Below are 15,380 nucleotides of genomic sequence, written 5' to 3' on the forward strand. Positions count from 1 at the left end.
AACAGAGACTAATGAAGCTCGTGCAGCACTGCGGACGCCCTGAACCCTCCTTCGGAACGGGAACGACATGGCGATTCCATACCGTGTCTTATGGACTCCCACCAAATACTTGAGAATGAAAATAGTTTCGAAACTACTCATCACAACCCTGCTGAGGATCTCATTATTTGGTGAAACATCCTAAATTACCTCCTTCAGCCACCCCTTTGGAGAAGAAAAATCTTAATTGAAGATTCGGAGCAGCCTCCAATATATCAAATCGACCTTGAATGAAGGTGAAACCCTCGTGATATTACTCCATTCACTTCTACTTTCTTCATTCAAATAAAAGGAACGATGGGGAGACAGTCGCCAGCACACTTCAAAGACACTGTGAACGTATGACTTCCATTCACATTGCGCTACACGAAAGTCCTTTAGCAACTACCAAAAGAGCAATTTGTGCACTAACAATGGATCTGGGTATATGCACAACTCTCTCCAACCTTAATAGGTTTTTATCGAGAACTTGATCCACGGCTCATTATAAAACATTCCTCTCTATCTAATCATCCCTCCATCTATTGGAGACTGAGACTAAGTTCTTCATTTCTCCAAGGTTTACCATTCTAGTACGCCCAATACCTCTTCAACAGAAGCTGCTGTCTGCCCTTGATTACATTCGGACCTAACACAACACTACATCGGTACAATGAACTCCGGTCGTTTCTTCTACGGTGAAGTTCCCATGCATGTAGGTAAGGTTTATCTGAACAAAAAACTCAAGAGGAAAGAGGTCGAGAAGGCAGTTCAGGTGACCCGCCAGTCTCAAGTGCGTTTCGGATCCATGGGAAAAGACAGCGAAAGCGAGCAGATGCAGAACAATTCTCTGCTACGCTTTCCGCCTGAAATCCGCAATTTCATCACCGAGTACGTGCTAGATTTGGGTGATGACGCTGCAGGTAATGCCCTCGTTGTCTGCCCCCCAGGACCATACAAACCCCTTTGCGAAGGTTCAAGTATACTTTCTTTATGCAAACAGACCACTGCCGAGGCGCGCTCCATGCTCGAAGCCCGCACTACAGCCTACATCCCCATCATGGCTGACATGAACTTCTGCAAATTGATTTCTGACATCAATGAGAATGGTAACTCATCAATATCAGGGATACAGAGTACCGTCTTTACTGGCCTTACATCTTTCAGGCATGCGCATTTCCATCTCCACGTCAACCACCCATCCTCCACCTTCCGCCGGCACCCCTATACAGAGATCTATGTAGATCTCTCTCAAATCTATGAAGTATTGAAACAAGCGTTCATAATCTGGCGAGCTGCGTCCGAGCACAACTTTGCTCATTTCAAGGAACAAGGTGTGAAGCGAAAGGCAGTTTTGCACCTCGATCACCTTTTCGCTTGCTGGCGGGACATGGACGGGTTTAGCCCCAAGACTCGCCTTGAGGATCTTCTCAGAATCATGACTTCTGATACGACCACTGATTGGGAAGTACACTATTATTTACCCGTTAGAGACTTGCACAGGGGTGATGACCGGGTGAATTACCCCGCCCGTATCTTGCGACATGTGTTGAATTCCAACCAAACTGAGTTTCGATCATTTCCTAGTATCAAGCTGGTGCCGGAACTGTACGGCGATTTGCATAAAGGGCTGAAAGATGCGGGCTTCTTCACTGAGCGCATACTACCAAGCAGCACGCTATGGCCGTCATGGCCTGAGGATGTACCTTGGAGGTTGTGTCCTAGGGTGAGGTCGGACGAGCTTGAGCCAAGTCAGGATAGGGCTACGTAATTGTTCTACATAGATAATCATTGCACACGTGAATCTACCGAAGCAGCTGGGGAAGAAAATAGCACTAAAAATTTACCGTAACCCATAAAATCAATCATATATACACAAGTCCCCTCCTTCATGAAAGTAATTTACAAATAATCAACATCTACCCAATTCTCCTTCTCAAAATCTCTCCCAAACAAATCCGACGCCTTAACCGGGGCGCTAGCTTGTGAACTCCAGCTCACCCTCGCCGAGGTATTCGCTCCAGGCCCGTAGTTCTGATACTCTTGAAAAGTAACATTATCCGTACTCTGCACATCGTCCCACCGCGACCAGCCCCGCGGCGTAACCACATCACCAAGGTAACTCTGCTGGAAGAGCACTCTGCTAAACGGCCTCCAAGGTCTTCCCAGATCGATCGAACCGGGACCACTAGACCCCGTAACATTGACTTTGTTGAAAACGTAGAAACTCGTGTTTTCCTCTGAGTCGCGGCCGTTGGCGACGATGAAGCCGGTGCCGATAGTTTCGATGTCGAGTTTGTTGAAGAAGGCGACGGCGCGGAGTCCGAAGATGAAATCCACGGCGCCATTTACAAAGGATTTGGCGTAGATTTGGCGGCCTTCGTTTGCGTAGATGGTGTCTTGGTAGCCGGTGAAGCTGCAGCCGTAGAAGCCTTGGTTCGTGGCTTGGGCGCTGAGCGCGAGGGCTTGGGCGCCGTCGCCAAAGGTGTTGGCGATGTTGAGGTTATAGAGTTTTACGTTGGAGGTCCAGAGGCGGAGGGTGGATGTTGCGTCGTTGTTGGCTAGACCGGGGGTTTTGCGCGAGAGGTTGTAGGTGAGGGTGACTTGGTTCTTCTTGTAGGTAGTGGAATCATTGGTGTAGCCTTGGATGGTAAGGGGACTTGCGAGCCGGCCTATGTAGACCTGCTCGGTGTATGTGCCGGGGAAGATGAAGATCTTTTGGGCATCTGTCTTGTTGTGAAGTCCTGCTACAGCGGCACTGATGTTGAGGTAGCTGTTCGGATATGCGCCTGATGCATCGACGACTAAGGCTCCTTGGTCCGGTTTCGTGCGCACTTGCTTGTCGGCGGAAACGACTCCGAGGACACAGACTAGGACGGCAGACAAGGAAATGTGCGACTTCATGATGTTGGGATCAGTGTTGCTTTGCAAGCACGGCGATATTCTAGAAGGCAGGGCCGACACATACTTATACTATTATATTACAGTCTGGCCTAGATTTAGGAACTGTATTAGATTGGGATTTACAGTTCAGCCGTTGTGACTACGCTTGCGAGCTAGACCTCGGCCGGATTATTACAGTAAGAATTGCCTACGCATGAACTCGATCTTGAGTGTGGTGGCGTGGCTAAATCAACAAGGCCGACGGATGATTGGTGGCACAGGGGGGTTCCGCTCCGTCTTCGGGAAAATCTGGGGAAATCTCATCGTTAAATCGCCGAAGCAACCGTATTCGGAAACGCGCGGACGGGAATCATGGGGGATGTGTCCATTCTTAGGTTGTTTACTACAGCGGTAGATGTCTATGGTCAGCCTGTCAGACTAAAGATGTCATTGTTGACAGGCAACGCGTCTTCTTGTATCAACGCTAGTAGAAGATACTTCATCGCTTTTGTAGGCTTGCGTATACGTACATAACCCTATTAAAATCTGACACTTCCTAGTCATGGATTCGAGCGAACCATGTCATGCCGGGCAATTGCCTAATTTCTTCCGCTCTTGGCTTGCTCAATCTCCACAATCAATCTCCACTCCGCCTCTGTCCGAGGTTTTAGGAGACCGGAGGCATTTACTTGATCGCCCAAACTCCCACATCATCATCATAGCTTCCATAGGATCCGACCGATATTCTTCTCTGTAATCACTAACGGACGTCGAAACACAAGCCACCCCTGCAATCTAACCTGTATAACACGACTCATATAGGGAGACCGCAGCCTGACTCCAAGAGTCCGATTAGGCTGGGTGCGTAATCCACTAACGGACGATTAGCTATCGCCTTCGTCTTCACTCCCATCCTCACCTTCACCTTCACCACCGTTTACACAACAACGGGTGTTTGGCTGTCCAAACAATGACGCGCCACCTATAACCCCGTTTTCCATGAGCATCTCACCCCTTATTGCGCAACCATTTGTCAATGTCAAGTAAAACCTTAACTGCATCAAATCTGTCAGGCAACGCCGTCCGACAAGCAAGTTTCTCGTCTTTTTTTCCATCCAACAAATTGTCTTCCATTCAACGCCACCAAAAAAAAATATGCAGTCGCGCCATCTCCCCATAAACTCTATTCTGTTCCATGATTACCATGAGCCTGCTTCAAACCCAGCTACAAGCTCCAACCGCCCCCAAAGCGCAACCCTGGTTAATCTACAGGATGCGTACGATTTAAGCATTACGGCGCTACCCCAGCCTCCCACCGTCACTATCACGACTACAAGGGATGGAATGTCGAAGGAATCATTTTGGAAACGATTGCGTGCGGCTATCAGTGGATGGTTGTGTCTTGGGAAAAAGAGTGGAAAGCGACGGAAACGTGAGACGCAGGAGGGTGCGGAAGTCAAGTACCAGTGAACCTAGAAGTGGTCGAGGCATATGGGGACGAGCAACGTTGTTGCACGCTAATAGACGGAGTAACCATGGTCGATAATATATGTACAACAACGAGCGCAATGGGCGGAGTAATGCATTGGGAAAAGGGAGTTAATATCGGAAAATGGGTAATTTTGGATTGCAAGGACGTTCAGGGAGAAGGCGTAATGAGAGATGAAAACTCATTTTTTTTTCGCTTTATGAATAGTCGACTATGATAATAGAGGAAGATACAATGAACTTGCATAACCACGTTTACAAAAGGATCAGTTCTTCAAACATGACATGTCCCCATAGTCCAAAGCTTTCTTAGTTCTGATTAGTAGACGCGATAGTAGTCGTGGTAGACTCGACAGCCCAGCTATTTGGCGCTCGCCACCACTGGTCCTTAGTCTTCCCACTTTTTGAGCTTCCAGTCGAGAAGAAGCCAGGCCGCTCGGGCTTCTCCACTCTGACCTCTACGTCCTTCATCTTCATGATTCCTGAAGACTCCACATCGAGAGTAGCGGAATCTTTGCTTTTGTAACCGCTCTTGTACTTGTGGCGGTAGGCATCGCCAGTGCTGATAATCTTGTCGAACTTGCCCTGCAGGCTGGGGAAGGTATACACGATGAGTGCCTTGATGTTGGGCGCGCATGCGACAATGACAGCAAGGTGGTTTTCGATGACGGAGCAGATCATCATCGAAGCGAAGCGGAATGCGAAATCCGGGTGCTTGACTTGCTGGTCCATGAAGTAGACACGTGCGGCACTTGCTCCTAGGACCAGGCCTCCAAGAGCAAAGAGGCAGTTGACGGCGATGCGGTGAGAGCGGCGTAGATTGACGTTCCAGGTAAAGATGACTGGCATAATGTAGAGGACGATGTCGTTCAAGAGCATAAAGATCGAGTTGTAGTAGCCAAATGCGTCATTGTCGATGCAGAATCCTTCAATCTCGTTGTTCCAGAACTTCTGGATAGGGAGACATTGGAAAATACCAATGATGACGCACGAAAAACCAAACATGAAAGCCAAGACGTGCATCACGTAGATGAATATGCGATGCGAGTGTTCGAAGGTGAGCTCGGAGTAAAAGCAAAGCAACGAATGCTTCACAGCCCAGTTGCACATGAAGTAGAAGAACAACGATGCCATGACCATCTTTTGTGTACACTGTTAGCAGAAGATATCAGATGTGGAGGCTGTGGAGGCGAACCTTGAGAAAAGGAGTGATATTCTCAGGTGGAATAGCATCGAGGGTTAGGCCTCCACCGATATGTGTGCTGGCCATCTGCACGATCGAGAGCATGATGGCACAAAATCCTGCGTACGCAGCGAGAGCTTGTAATCGTCAGTAAAGTTGATGATGACATGCCTGCAGTCAACCTACCATCGTGCCAGCTGAAGCTGCTCACCATCCGAAACTTTCTTCCAATACGACAACTGATAGCCAACAAAGTGAGCAATATCAACGTTATGTTAACGCCAATGATGGCGGGCTTCAAGTTGTCTGACATGGCTAGTGATGGAACAAAGTGTCAAGAAGTTGGGGACCATGAATCGCAACCCCTGGTGCGTCGCTTGGTGTTTATATGCACTTTAGTGGATCTCGCAAATCGCATGGCTTTTGATGTGCTTGTTCGAGCATGTTTATCAAGGCACGGGCTGCGGATAGAAGCGTGGCTGCCCCGTGTTGGCGCCGCTGTCACATACAGCACGGCACGGGAGTGTGAAGGGTCGGTTTGGAGGGACTAACGTGAACGAAGGCCTGGTGCAGTGTGGAGTGGCGCCTATAGTGTAATGGCGTAGGTCCCGAAGCGAGGAAAAGCAGTTCAGTGGATGGTGTAGGTCGGTTGGTTGGTAAACGTTTTCTGAGGGTTAGCCTGTATCTGGTCCCCATGGGTGGTTAGCGTATTACGCTCAACGGTGTTGCTTTTCTGACGAAGCGGACCCCTGCGTCCGCGGGCTTTGAGGTGTCAAAACAAAGAGTCTCTATCCTTGAAGAAATATCTTTGATACTACTACAGCGTGATAATCATCTGAAATCGCCACTAGCAAACCACGGAACAGGACTGTAAGTAGTACAATGGGCTGCTGGAGAAATAGTGTGGTTGAATCTTGGGTACCATTCAGGTGGGTTTGTCCAGGCTTGCACTTTGCTTTTTTGACATCTTCTCCACGCCATACCTTTAGTTTATTTATTTTTTTCGCAACCCGAGGGGCCAGGTAGTCCCTTTTTTCGTGGCAGCGAACATTATCGATATTCTTGCCGTCATATGCGAAATCGCCGCCGCCACATGCGCACAAGGTACTCAATTAGGATTAAGCCCTCGTTATCAGGAGACATCGGGGCTGTTTCAGGATCGAAGTGAACGTCTTGGGGAGCATTATAATAGTCCGATGATCGAGTGTTGCTGCCAGTGGCAAAACGGTAGAGGGCGCTGCGCTACTTGTAGAGTACGTTCTAGATACCCGAAGAGAGCGCCCGTGAGCTCAAGGGCAATCTTACCAGACTACAGCATTGTCTGGGGCAGGGGGTATGATTGTTGGGAAGGTGAGGATTCTGGTTGAGGTACACCAGAATCGATGTCGGGACCTGATCTCAGGGACATGGAGCATTGAAGATCAGTGTATTCAGGGATAGCCCGCAGCAATGTTTGCCGATATTGATAGGCATGGCACGCGAGCCCACCAAGCATGCCAATGCTACACCAAGGCCTCTGGGAGTGTGATCTTCTAAACAAGCATATAATTCGCCAGTGTTGCGAAACGATTGGAGCTTGGGCAGAAAAATCACAACCATAGCCAAGCTATTGTCGATCTGAGGACAGACTTGGTTGCTACGTCATGTGCAAGAGAGGGTGGCAGGCTGTAATGAGATGGCTGCAGCGAGCTCGAAAGGGCTGTGAAGTAGAGTTTCATACACAGTAGACCGATCACGAGACTCAAGCTCAGTGGAGTTAATTATCTAATAAGAGTGGGTAGAGTGTTCAGCTGAAGTGGAGGAGGCTTGGTGCGCGACAGAGGGCTGGATCCCGTTATAGGCAGAATCTAGGCACACTCTGGACCTAAGAATCGCTGGGCATGGCGCTTATAGTGGATGCTCGTGAATGCAAATAGGTAAGAAGTTGAGATGTTGTGTCGCAGTAGGATGCATGCAAGGGTATCGCAAGGCTTATCCCGAGCATTGCCTCGGCCACCGAAAGAATTCCGCGGTTGTCTGACATAATCGTCGACTAAACTCTATCTGGATGCGAGTAATCCTGCACTTCCCATTCGTCATCGGGCATAGTTTTGCGTCCTTCGCAATCAATGCCCATATAGTATCGCCACGCCCTTTGTAAATTGTGCCCAGAAACTTCGGGACCCTGCAGTTTACTTCCGCTCTGACCGTGCTCTACCGCTCTCTTTTTCTCTTTTGCGGACATTAGCATATCGCCATTGTTCGTCTACTACAATCGTTTCTTGTTGTGAACGTCCCACACCTCGGAAGTCCGTAATCGTATATCCGCCACCTTTTTAGACCGCCCAAAGTACAACCGCAGCAAGAGCCCCTCACCACCTCGGAACACTTCCCTCGACACCCTATTCCTCGCCGCAATCATGTCTTTTTCTTCGCTCGTCTCAGACATTGCATACCGTAACTCGGAGCGACCCGACCGACCGGATCTGCGCTCGCAGGTGTCAGAAGCACGCTCAACACGATCCTACGCTAGCACTGCTGCCACGAGCGTAAGCATATCTGGCGACATAAAGAGCCAGTTGCATGGAGGATATAGTCACCCTCTGTCGCGAGCATGGCAGTCAGAGCGCCAGCTGACCAAGGTATGCTGGTAGCGACTTTTTTTCTCCTTTGAAAAAGCATCGCAGGAATTAACGCACAGCGCAGTCGATGCTCATCTTTCCCCTCTTTATTTCCGATCAGCCTGACGAAGAGACGCTCATCCCCTCGCTTCCCAACATCCACCGCCGAGGCCTGAACAAGGTCGTGCCATACCTTACGCCTCTTGTCGCAAAGGGCCTCAAGTCGGTCATTCTGTTTGGCGTGCCGCTCGCGCCCGCTGCAAAGGACGCCCTCGGCACCAACGCGGATGACCCCAAGGGCCCTGTAATCAAGGCCATCCGCCTGCTTCGACGAGCATTCCCCGATTTGTTTATTGTTGCCGATGTCTGCCTGTGCGAATACACCTCACACGGTCACTGCGGTATCCTGCGCGATGACGGCAGTCTAAACAACGCCTTGTCCGTGGAACGCATCGCCGATGTCGCTCTCTCATACGCGCAGGCCGGTGCGCACTGCGTTGCGCCTTCAGACATGAACGACGGTCGCATACGCGCAATCAAGTTGAGACTCATCGAGGCTGGAATAGCACACCAAGTCTCGCTCATGTCGTACGCCGCCAAGTTCTCGGGCTGCTTGTACGGCCCCTTCCGCGACGCTGCCGGCTCAGTCCCCTCATTCGGCGACCGAAGATGCTACCAACTGCCTCCTGGTGGCCGTGGTCTAGCGCGACGAGCCATTGTACGAGATATCGGCGAGGGCGCAGATATTATCATGGTCAAGCCTGCCAGCCAGTACCTAGACATTATCAGTGACGCAAAAGAAATTGGCAAGGATATGCCAATCGCAGCATACCAGGTTTCTGGCGAGTACGCCATGATCCATGCAGCGGCAGCCGCCGGTGTCTTTGAATTGAGACAGATGGCCGAGGAGGCGACTCAGGGTATCCTGCGAGCTGGTGCTTCGATAGTAGTCAGCTACTTTACCCCCGAATTCCTCGACTGGCTAGACAATTAAAAAAAAGAAAGGAGGAGAATGACGATGGTTTTACTTTGCATGATTTACATTGCGTAAAAGGCGATGGGAAGGCGTAAAAAGGCGTTTGATTAATCTGTTTCCGAGCCATTTGCAACGAATTGAAATTTTTCACAACCACTCGAGCTGTATCGATTTTTCGAATTATATATCCTTGGTCTTCTATCTCACTATCTCCGATTCCGTTGTTCATCTCCCAGACAAATGTCTATGACCAAAAAAAAATCCACTTGTCCATCTTCCCCAAATATTACCATGCAAGAAAAGAAAACCAATGCTAAAACTCCACGCTATGCTTTTTTCCACACAAACACTCAGAAAAGGAGATTAAGAAGATTAATTACTTCAACTCAATAACCTTCCTCCCCTTCTTCCTCGCCTCCAACACGCCATCCCTCCACGCCGCAACCTCCTCAACCGCACCCTTCGGATCCGTTTTCCGCATAAGCAGGTATCCCTGGATTTCCGCCGGCGAGAACGAATTCTCGGGTAGACTATCTGCGAATTTCTGCGCTAGATCATCGAGCTCGGCTGGAGGTAAAGTAGCGAAGCGGGGAGGAAGGAAGGGAGTAGCAGGCTTGCCCTTATCCTTCTCGTCGCTGCTATCTTTTGCAGTACGGGGTTTTGCGCTGGGTGTGGGTTTAGAGGTGGAGGGGGAGGTGGATGCAGGGGCGGTATCCGTGTCGTTACTATACATACGACGGAAGATATCCTGCATCTGGGCGTGCGTGGCGAGGGTGAATTTGATTTGAACGTCTACGCGTCCTGGGCGGATGAGTGCGGGATCGAGTTTCTCGGGGCAGTTTGTGGTCATGATTAGGACGCGGCCTTCATTTGAGGCTGCGCCGTCGATGATGTTGAGGAGGCCGGCGAGGGAGATTTTGCTCTTGGTGGGTTGGTCCTCGGTCACGTGGACTTTGTGGGCGGATTTGGTTTCAGAGGTGGTGTCGACGGTGGTGTTTGCTTCGGAGGCGTCGTCTTTGGAGACTAGAGTTGTGGTCTCGCTGTCGGTCTTGGTGATGGGTTTCTGGGTGCGGAGAGAGCGCGTGATTCGTCTACGGAGAGAAACCTTCTTTTCGGTCTCAGTGGTGTCCTCTTTTTTCTCATCGGTCTTGACTACCTCCTCGTTGTCCTTCTCTTTTAGTGGCTGGGACACCTTTTCAGTCTCGTCCTCCGAGTCGGATCCGGAATCGAAACTCGAGATGGTCTTTCCAGATCCTTCGCGTCGGATACCTGCAGAGTCAATGTCTTCCAAGAGCACAATGCATCGGTTGGGAAGTAGACTGAAGAGTGACGCGAGCTGAGACTCGCCGAGATCGGGTTCGCTCAGAGACGCGCAGTAGATGCTCAGTCCGAAGATACCAGCCGCTGCGAAGCTCAAAGAAGTCTTTCCTGTTCCTGGCGGTCCGTGGAACAAGTACCCTCGACGATGCGGAATACCCCTTGCTGCATACCACCGCGCAGTAGCAGGATGAAGATACTCATTGATATCCGCAACAATCTTATCTTTTTGCACTTCATCCAGCGTGACTGTGCTGATAGGGCGCGAAGGACGAGTCGACTGAATCTGCCAGTACCCTCCATGTCGCGACTCGGCACGATAGATTTCCGTCATGGTGTTAGGCTTCTTGCTAGACCAGGTCTTAACGTGTTCGATGAGCTCCTTGATAGGCTGTGTGTTTCGGCCCATGCAGCGGATAATGAGACAGTACTTATTGCGCTGCGCAAACTTGTCCTCCTGCACGTCCTTGGTGAACTGAAAGTAGGAGCCGTTGTACTTGAACTTGTCGTTACCAAGATTAGGCTCGTAGTAGATGGGGTTATTACCAGCCCACTTGTCGTACTGGAAAATGCCCGACTCATCAAGGACATCCTCGTTATCCGGCTCGTCATCCGACTCTTCGTCAGAGTCATCAGAACGGGCCCGAGGCTTCCTGGAGGAGGCCTTGAGATCTCGGCTTAGCTCCGTCATGCGCTGTTCCGATATCCAGGTGATGAACTGGGCGTACAGATCGTCATCATCATCGATTCGAATAGCTGAAGTTCCGTAATTCCTAGATGATGATGCGTGTTTAGATATGAAGTCTTGAAGAGCATCGGGGCTATACAACTTACAGTAGATAATAGTAGACTTGGTTGTAGAGATACAGTGCTCCTTGATAAACACCAAATAGCAGCAGGTAGAAAGACATTAGATTTCCAACATCGACTCCAAGCTTGCCCATTAGAATCTGAGCAAAAGCGCCAATGCCAGGAATGCCAATCGCCCCCTCCGCGAATCCCTGTGGCAGCACTCCCTTGAGGCTCTCCATGACGAGGGCTAAGGTGGGTTATCCGCTCGTAGTAGGGAAGATAAAGTATCGCCACCACAGTCAGTAAACCCCTTCAAAGCCTGTCTCTCACCTTTAAAGAAAAAGGCCTGCTTCACTAGTGGGTCCTCAAAGAAAGTAGTGAAGTAGTTTGAAAAGACACAGGTTTCAGAATGGGGACATGTGAGCAAAGGGGAGGTCAGAATATTAATACTGGTCGCCGCCGCCACCTCCTCCAAGCCAATTTCCTCTTATGACATAACGTGCATAACGTGCGTAACGTGCATTTCACACCCCAAAAGTCCTTTAGTCTTACTTACCCCGCAATAAAACTAGGTAAAGACTCCAAAAAAAGGGCGGGTTGCAGCCTAAGCTAGTAAACAAGTGGCTGTGCGACATGCACGGTCGCCTATGTCCGATGCTACTCATTTTTCCGCTGATAGGAACAAGGCGTTGCCTTGAACATTACCGTCGGACATGAGAAAGCAGCCTGACTCACATCTGACGAGGCGCTAGAGCAAGTTGCTGCGGCCGAGTTATCAGGTGCAAAAAGGGCGTTGCGACATGAATCGTTGGTGATTTGCAACGTCGATTGAAGGGCTACTCAGCTGGCACTGACATGTGTCGATGCGGCGCAAAAAAAGAATGCAGCTAAGCAGATGATTCCATGGTCACCGGTGACGCCGTTTAACGAGTCTCGGCCCGGTCACGCTGCCGTATGCATGTATGCCATGAAGGAATGTATGTAGCTAAGGAAATTACTAGGCCAGCCTTACCAGGCAGCCACTAAAGGGGGCCAATGACGTGGTTGTGGTGGTGTAGTACACTAGGCAGCAGTTGTGGCGGAGCTGTGGCTTGTGCTGGCCAAGCCTTACACCACTCAAGCCTGTCCACATACTTATCCTATTCTCAATTAACATCCCCCCCTCCATCTCCACTCTTACACATGTCCTCCTTTGACTAGACAACAAAGAAAAAAAACATGTGTAAATACTTTAAGAACAAACACTTCGCAAAGATGCATATTGCAAACACGGTTACACCAAGAGATGAGATTTCTAAGAAGAAGAGAATGAAAAAAAGACGTGTACCCAACCAATTTCATAAGCACGAAAAAAACTCTCCGAAATGTATTTCCATTTATACAAAGAAAACAGAAGAGACAAACGAACCAAACAACCAATCAACACGCTTTGAATCAAACTCAACACCATCGCTAAGCAAAAAAAGAGAAGAAAAATCCAAACTACATATCAAATCGAGTGTAAAAATACAAAAAGGCTCCCCGCTCCCCTTCTTTGCCCGTCTCCACTGTCCACTCCCCCAAATTTGCATTACAAGAAACGTATACCATTGTTACCCTGGCCGCTGTGCCGGCGAATAACAACACAGGAAATGAAAGAGAAAAAAAAGTTGCCAAAAAAGGTGGTATCGTAAACAAATAAAACGAACAAATAAAAGATATACAAAGCTGACATAGACCCATATTTCAATTTTGCGCCGGGTATATAAAGCCTTTCCGTAATTTGTTCATCCAGATTTGTTTCCCCTGTAAAAAACTCCGAAAAATGAGAAGGACAACGAGAAAACAAATGTCGACATGGGAAACGTTAAATGTGTTGATTGGAAGGTAGAAGCGAAGCATAACTTGGCCTGGCTTCGGAGACCTCCGGACCTGTGTGTTAATTGGGAACAGACGCTCCTGAATCAGTTTTCAGTCATGACTGTTGGGATTGCATTCATCAAGCAGGGGATGATGTGGCATTCTCCTCTGCGGGTGACTGGTGTGGTACATCTTCTGGAACGTATGCGATAGGAGCCCATATTCTCCAGTGAAGTAGGATAATGTGTGTGATGCGGTTAACGAGGTCTGTCAACTTGCCAGTCTCTGGTTGTAGGTGAGCGAGCGAAAATGCATCAGAAACGCCGGACCGTGACGTATTTGGTAGAGGAGGCAAAGATGCTGAAATGGGAACAAGATTGGTGAAAAGATCCACTGGCGATGAGGCCCTGTGGCGGTCGACGTTGGCGAGAATCTGTGGTAGGAGCAAAGCCTCGAGACGTGCAGCATGGTGAGCGGTTCGGCGAACGAACAGCATACGCAAGCTCATGTTGGCATCAACCATGCGGTCAAAACCATGTGTATCTGGTTGTCCAGCAAGACGGGACGCGTGTCGCAAAATCTCCAACGAAAGAGCTTCCGAGTTCATCATCCACTGATGAGCACCGTACCCAGCAGCTTCGCCCATGATGGCAGTGAGGGCAGTGCGAAGTTGTTGGCCGAGAGTGAGAGTGATAGGTCCCTGGTATCCGAATTGCTTCGCCACTGCAACGCACATTTCCATGCAGACTTCGAACATGACCAGATCATCAACCTCAGCTCTGAATACACGTAATCGGTCGTTGTCGAGGAAAAAGGTTTCAGGAAGATTTCCCCGTCTGTCTCGGCCAAGCGACTTGGCCGTAACAGCGCGGGTAAAGACTTCAAGCTCGAGGCAGGGTCCAGCCCTTGGTCGTGGTGAACATTGCGATACAAACTCCTCAACAGCGGCGGTGAACCAGCTTTTTGCAGCATCGACGTTGATCCTGGCTCTGCCGCTCACAAGTCTTTCCAGATGGTAGTGCTTTTCAAAGTTGACTGTATCCTCGATAAGCAGCGTCCTCAGGTTTCGAATCTGGTGGTTGGCGACATCCTGGATCTCGGTTAGTCTTTACTGGCATAACTTTGAACTATCAAACTCACAAGCTTCATCGCCTCGAGGATAGCAAAGAGCGTCTTCAGGCCAATGATGATCTGCTTTGAATCTTGTGTAACTGCGCCCTGTCTTGTGAGGGCCACCATCTCGTCAACCCACACATCACGCATCGGGGCACAATGCTCCTTGAGGAGGCGGGCAATCCATTCCGCTAGCCTTACAAAGTCACACACTCCACGCTCAATCTCTTGCATCAGCAGAGGAACATCGAGGTGCTCATCTACTCTTGAATGATCACTGTCGGGAACGAGGCTCTTGATGACATCTCGAATCGTCTGGAACAAGACTGGAATTCGCCGTTGCGCGCCACGAGCAAATCGTTCCAACTTGGCTTGGGGTATCGGTGGGGTTCCTTGGAACAAGCGCTTGTACAGTTCCAGCTCAGCGATCAACGCTGTCCAGTACTTGTCAGCGGTTCGTTCCTTCCTTTGTCCTTTTGCACCATCCAAGTTAGGTCGGAAGCTCAGATCTCGGTCAAAGTTGACGTCATGCCGTAATTTGATGTTGGTAATGATACTTTGCATGTCTAGCTCGCTCAACGATTGCGTTGTGACGGGTGGCGTGAGTGTTGCATACAGAAAGTCCTGGGCTAACTCTTCAACAGATGGTTGCGTCTCGGGCTGCTCGCTTAGCATAACTTTGAGCATTTCTGCAAGCTCTTCGTGTACGATCAAATAGCAACGTCGTGATGGCGATGGAGTGACCATCTCTTTTGAGGCAACATGATCCCTAGCCTGCCTTGCACCCTGGTCCGTGATCTGTCTCTCTTCGACAGTCTGTCCTTCTGGGCCAGAGATGGAGCCGTGCCATGGCGATGGTGATACCTCGATGCCATCTACGTCCATTGCGCCAGACCGTGACGCATAGTGCTGCTCTGACGCAAAGGACGGGTTGGCGCTGGGATTCGTCTTTGGCGTGTGGGAGCTCATTTCCTTGCGCCGGCGTACGCCACCAAAGTTCTTCTGCATTGATGACGGTCGAGTTCTCATGTGATGACGTGTGCTGGGAGTACGGTGACGCTGGTCGGCGGTGTGGTGACGAGCGCGTGAGTGGGCAAAGCAGTGGTGATAAGTCCTGGTGGGAAGCGAACGCTCAAGAGAAGCGCACAAGGTTGCTGCAAGCGCTGACTGC

General features: G+C 49.8%; 7 protein-coding genes across 7 annotated transcripts; 3 read left to right on the plus strand and 4 right to left on the minus strand.

Moving 5' to 3' along the window:
- Positions 1–742: 742 nt before the first annotated feature.
- On the plus strand, positions 743–1,396 carry COCVIDRAFT_58559 (hypothetical protein; the record flags this gene model as incomplete). The annotated part of the gene is made up of 1 exon (XM_014705362.1): positions 743–1,396. A coding segment is annotated over one exon (654 nt), but the record flags the coding sequence as incomplete, so codon positions are not given.
- A 524-nt stretch (positions 1,397–1,920) lies between these two features.
- COCVIDRAFT_23105 (carbohydrate esterase family 8 protein) lies at positions 1,921–2,922 on the minus strand (the record flags this gene model as incomplete). The annotated part of the gene is made up of 1 exon (XM_014705270.1): positions 1,921–2,922. One exon carries the CDS (start codon positions 2,920–2,922, stop codon positions 1,921–1,923), a length of 1,002 nt encoding a protein of 333 aa, XP_014560756.1.
- A 1,134-nt stretch (positions 2,923–4,056) lies between these two features.
- COCVIDRAFT_88113 (hypothetical protein) lies at positions 4,057–4,371 on the plus strand (the record flags this gene model as incomplete). Its single annotated transcript, XM_014705363.1, has 1 exon — positions 4,057–4,371. The coding sequence occupies one exon, from the start codon at positions 4,057–4,059 to the stop codon at positions 4,369–4,371; it is 315 nt and encodes a 104-aa protein (XP_014560849.1).
- A 327-nt stretch (positions 4,372–4,698) lies between these two features.
- On the minus strand, positions 4,699–5,885 carry COCVIDRAFT_88355 (hypothetical protein; the record flags this gene model as incomplete). Its single annotated transcript, XM_014705364.1, has 3 exons — positions 4,699–5,529; positions 5,585–5,709; positions 5,759–5,885. The coding sequence occupies 3 exons, from the start codon at positions 5,883–5,885 to the stop codon at positions 4,699–4,701; spliced, it is 1,083 nt and encodes a 360-aa protein (XP_014560850.1).
- A 2,086-nt stretch (positions 5,886–7,971) lies between these two features.
- COCVIDRAFT_88117 (hypothetical protein) lies at positions 7,972–9,166 on the plus strand (the record flags this gene model as incomplete). The annotated part of the gene is made up of 2 exons (XM_014705365.1): positions 7,972–8,193; positions 8,258–9,166. The coding sequence occupies 2 exons, from the start codon at positions 7,972–7,974 to the stop codon at positions 9,164–9,166; spliced, it is 1,131 nt and encodes a 376-aa protein (XP_014560851.1).
- A 358-nt stretch (positions 9,167–9,524) lies between these two features.
- COCVIDRAFT_23108 (hypothetical protein) lies at positions 9,525–11,496 on the minus strand (the record flags this gene model as incomplete). Its single annotated transcript, XM_014705271.1, has 2 exons — positions 9,525–11,238; positions 11,300–11,496. 2 exons carry the CDS (start codon positions 11,494–11,496, stop codon positions 9,525–9,527), a joined length of 1,911 nt encoding a protein of 636 aa, XP_014560757.1.
- Positions 11,497–13,235: 1,739 nt separating this feature from the next.
- COCVIDRAFT_12536 (hypothetical protein) lies at positions 13,236–15,217 on the minus strand (the record flags this gene model as incomplete). The annotated part of the gene is made up of 2 exons (XM_014705250.1): positions 13,236–14,186; positions 14,237–15,217. The coding sequence occupies 2 exons, from the start codon at positions 15,215–15,217 to the stop codon at positions 13,236–13,238; spliced, it is 1,932 nt and encodes a 643-aa protein (XP_014560736.1).
- Between the last annotated feature and the right edge of the window lie 163 nt (positions 15,218–15,380).

Source organism: Bipolaris victoriae, assembly GCF_000527765.1.
Source record: "Bipolaris victoriae FI3 unplaced genomic scaffold scaffold_9, whole genome shotgun sequence".
Lineage (NCBI taxonomy): Eukaryota > Fungi > Ascomycota > Dothideomycetes > Pleosporales > Pleosporaceae > Bipolaris > Bipolaris victoriae.